The 2,225-nt window shown below is 47.1% G+C and overlaps 1 protein-coding gene across 1 annotated transcript; it reads right to left on the minus strand.

The window, feature by feature from the left end:
• Positions 1 to 96: 96 nt before the first annotated feature.
• TEOVI_000671400 (Autophagy-related protein 27, putative) lies at positions 97 to 1,191 on the minus strand (the record flags this gene model as incomplete). Its single annotated transcript, XM_067223242.1, has 1 exon — positions 97 to 1,191. The coding sequence occupies one exon, from the start codon at positions 1,189 to 1,191 to the stop codon at positions 97 to 99; it is 1,095 nt and encodes a 364-aa protein (XP_067079343.1).
• Between the last annotated feature and the right edge of the window lie 1,034 nt (positions 1,192 to 2,225).

Below are 2,225 nucleotides of genomic sequence, written 5' to 3' on the forward strand. Positions count from 1 at the left end.
ATGATATACAGAAGAAGCGAATGCTAAGAACTACCATTTCCTTGTTTACCTTTGTTCAACATCAAAAAAAGATTATACGCACTTCGTTCGTGTGCCTTAAACGTTTCCAGCTGGCGCATTCTTACCCCCAACATCATTGTAATCCCCCCGCATATTCCCCTGCCGGAAGTTCTCCGCTACTTGGGAAATAAATTGGCCCCCTGTACGAAATGTGTCGATGTGAGGAACCATCTCAGGGAACTGTGTGATTCCCTTCAAACGATAATTGACAACTGACATTATGACCATGTATACGGCAAAAAGGGAAGTAATAAGGAAGAAGTAAAAGGAAGCGGAGTGACCTTTTTTATCCTTTGAATTACCGGACCCGTCAGTGGCATTGGGATCTGACGCTTGCCCAGAGCCGCTGCCACCATCGTCATCCGCTGTCCAGACAACGCCCACAGAAAGCGACATCACTTTATTCGCAGATATTGCAGGAACAAACGAGAAATACAAAACGCTGCTGTTCCACGGCATAACTTTACTGCTCTCATGTGTTCCAACATCTTGAGCCTCAGGCATTTTCAATAAGTGAAAATGCTGCGGCTTCCCACCATCCAGTGGCCCATCAGCCAACCGCAACATCACCGCCTTTGTTTTTTCCATGGGAACCGCTTGAAAGTATATTTTGGCGGGTAGGACCGGCTGCCCCAGACTCGTAGGAATGGGGGAAATAAATGATGTATGAGGGGATACGCTGATGAAGCAAGATGGATTGTTTGCGTGGTAGCTCCAGAAGCGGAACGGGACGGGGCCATCCGGTCTCACACGCCGTATTTCAACATCAATATTGGTACCGGCCTCAACGTTCCGCAATAAAAGTATACCCGCGTCATCTGATACCGAAGTTGCAGTTGCACCTTCACGTAGGCGATATGTAGCATTTATTTGGGCCAAGCGCTCCGAAACCCCCTCTGTGTTCATTGGAAAGGGCCGCACGATAAGAACAATTGCCTCGCCGTCCCCGGGTGGTTTCGGAACTCCAATCCGCAGGAGATGATTGCTCTCACCAGCAAACCCCCGCACTTCACCGCACATGGGAACAACAACATGATCACTCCCACTGACGGCGAGTGTCAAAAAAAATTGAAATGCAATCAACAGAAGGCAGACGCCTGACACCTGATGTCCCTTTCCGTGTCCCGGCATGGTGTGTACTTCCCTAACCTTCGTCTTACTTTAAATATGTAAGCTACTCCAATCCAGCGATGGTGCGAGATTAGTCGTCATCAATTCGTTAAAAGAAAAAAAAAGTAGCAGTTGACAGAAAGCGGGAACAGAGTCAAGTAACCTACGCATGGGGAATGCAACATAGCGTAGCAGATGCGGTAAAAAAAAATCACAAAATATTCCCATGACACCGTTTGACAACCATCACCCCCGAGGGAACTGGAACAACACTACGTTATCGACAAGATGGCGTGCCTCATCGGCACTAATGTCATACCCATGCGTCTATAAAATTAGTGCTTTACTTTTTCCTCCTTGCCCACTACCGGAATTACAACCCCAGCATCCACACCCTCAGCCTCAATGTCATAGTTGTTTGTTTGTTTTTTTCTTTGACCCACCCCCAAATCTTCATAATCACTGACACAAATTGACCTTCTAATTACATATTTGTAATCCATCTCCCCCCCTCCACACACAAACACACACCACCACATCCTCTGAGAGTCTTCTTATTCCTACATGGCAAAACCCAGATGCAGGCAGCTTCAAAAGAACATTCATTGAAGACTCGCATCTTTGGTCTCCAAAGCCAGCGAAAGTGTTCAACGCGTTCACAATCATATACATTGGAACAAAAAGGAAAGTGTGGTTTGTGCGTCCGACAACGCCCTGCACGACGTACACGGTGTACAGAAAATGTGCAGACAAACAAGACAATAACACGTAAAAATAAAGATAACAATGCCCCGCAGCACTCCCGCCATCACTTTGTAAGGGTTGCACAAATAACATGGCGCACACCTCCAATGTTGAGCAGCGGGGCCGTGACGAACACAACACCAATCCCCCTTAGCTAATGGCGCAAGTGGTTGGTGCCACAATATTCGCGGTGAGATGTACCCAATTCAGGAACGCATTAGTAAATCGTTCCTTGACTTCGGAGGCACCGTTCCCGCACACGCATATAGGGAGAAATGCGGCAACCAAGAAAGGCAAGATAAAAAAAAAAA

This window comes from Trypanosoma equiperdum, assembly GCF_001457755.1.
Source record: "Trypanosoma equiperdum strain OVI genome assembly, contig: ctg_1806, whole genome shotgun sequence".
Taxonomy (NCBI): domain Eukaryota; phylum Euglenozoa; class Kinetoplastea; order Trypanosomatida; family Trypanosomatidae; genus Trypanosoma; species Trypanosoma equiperdum.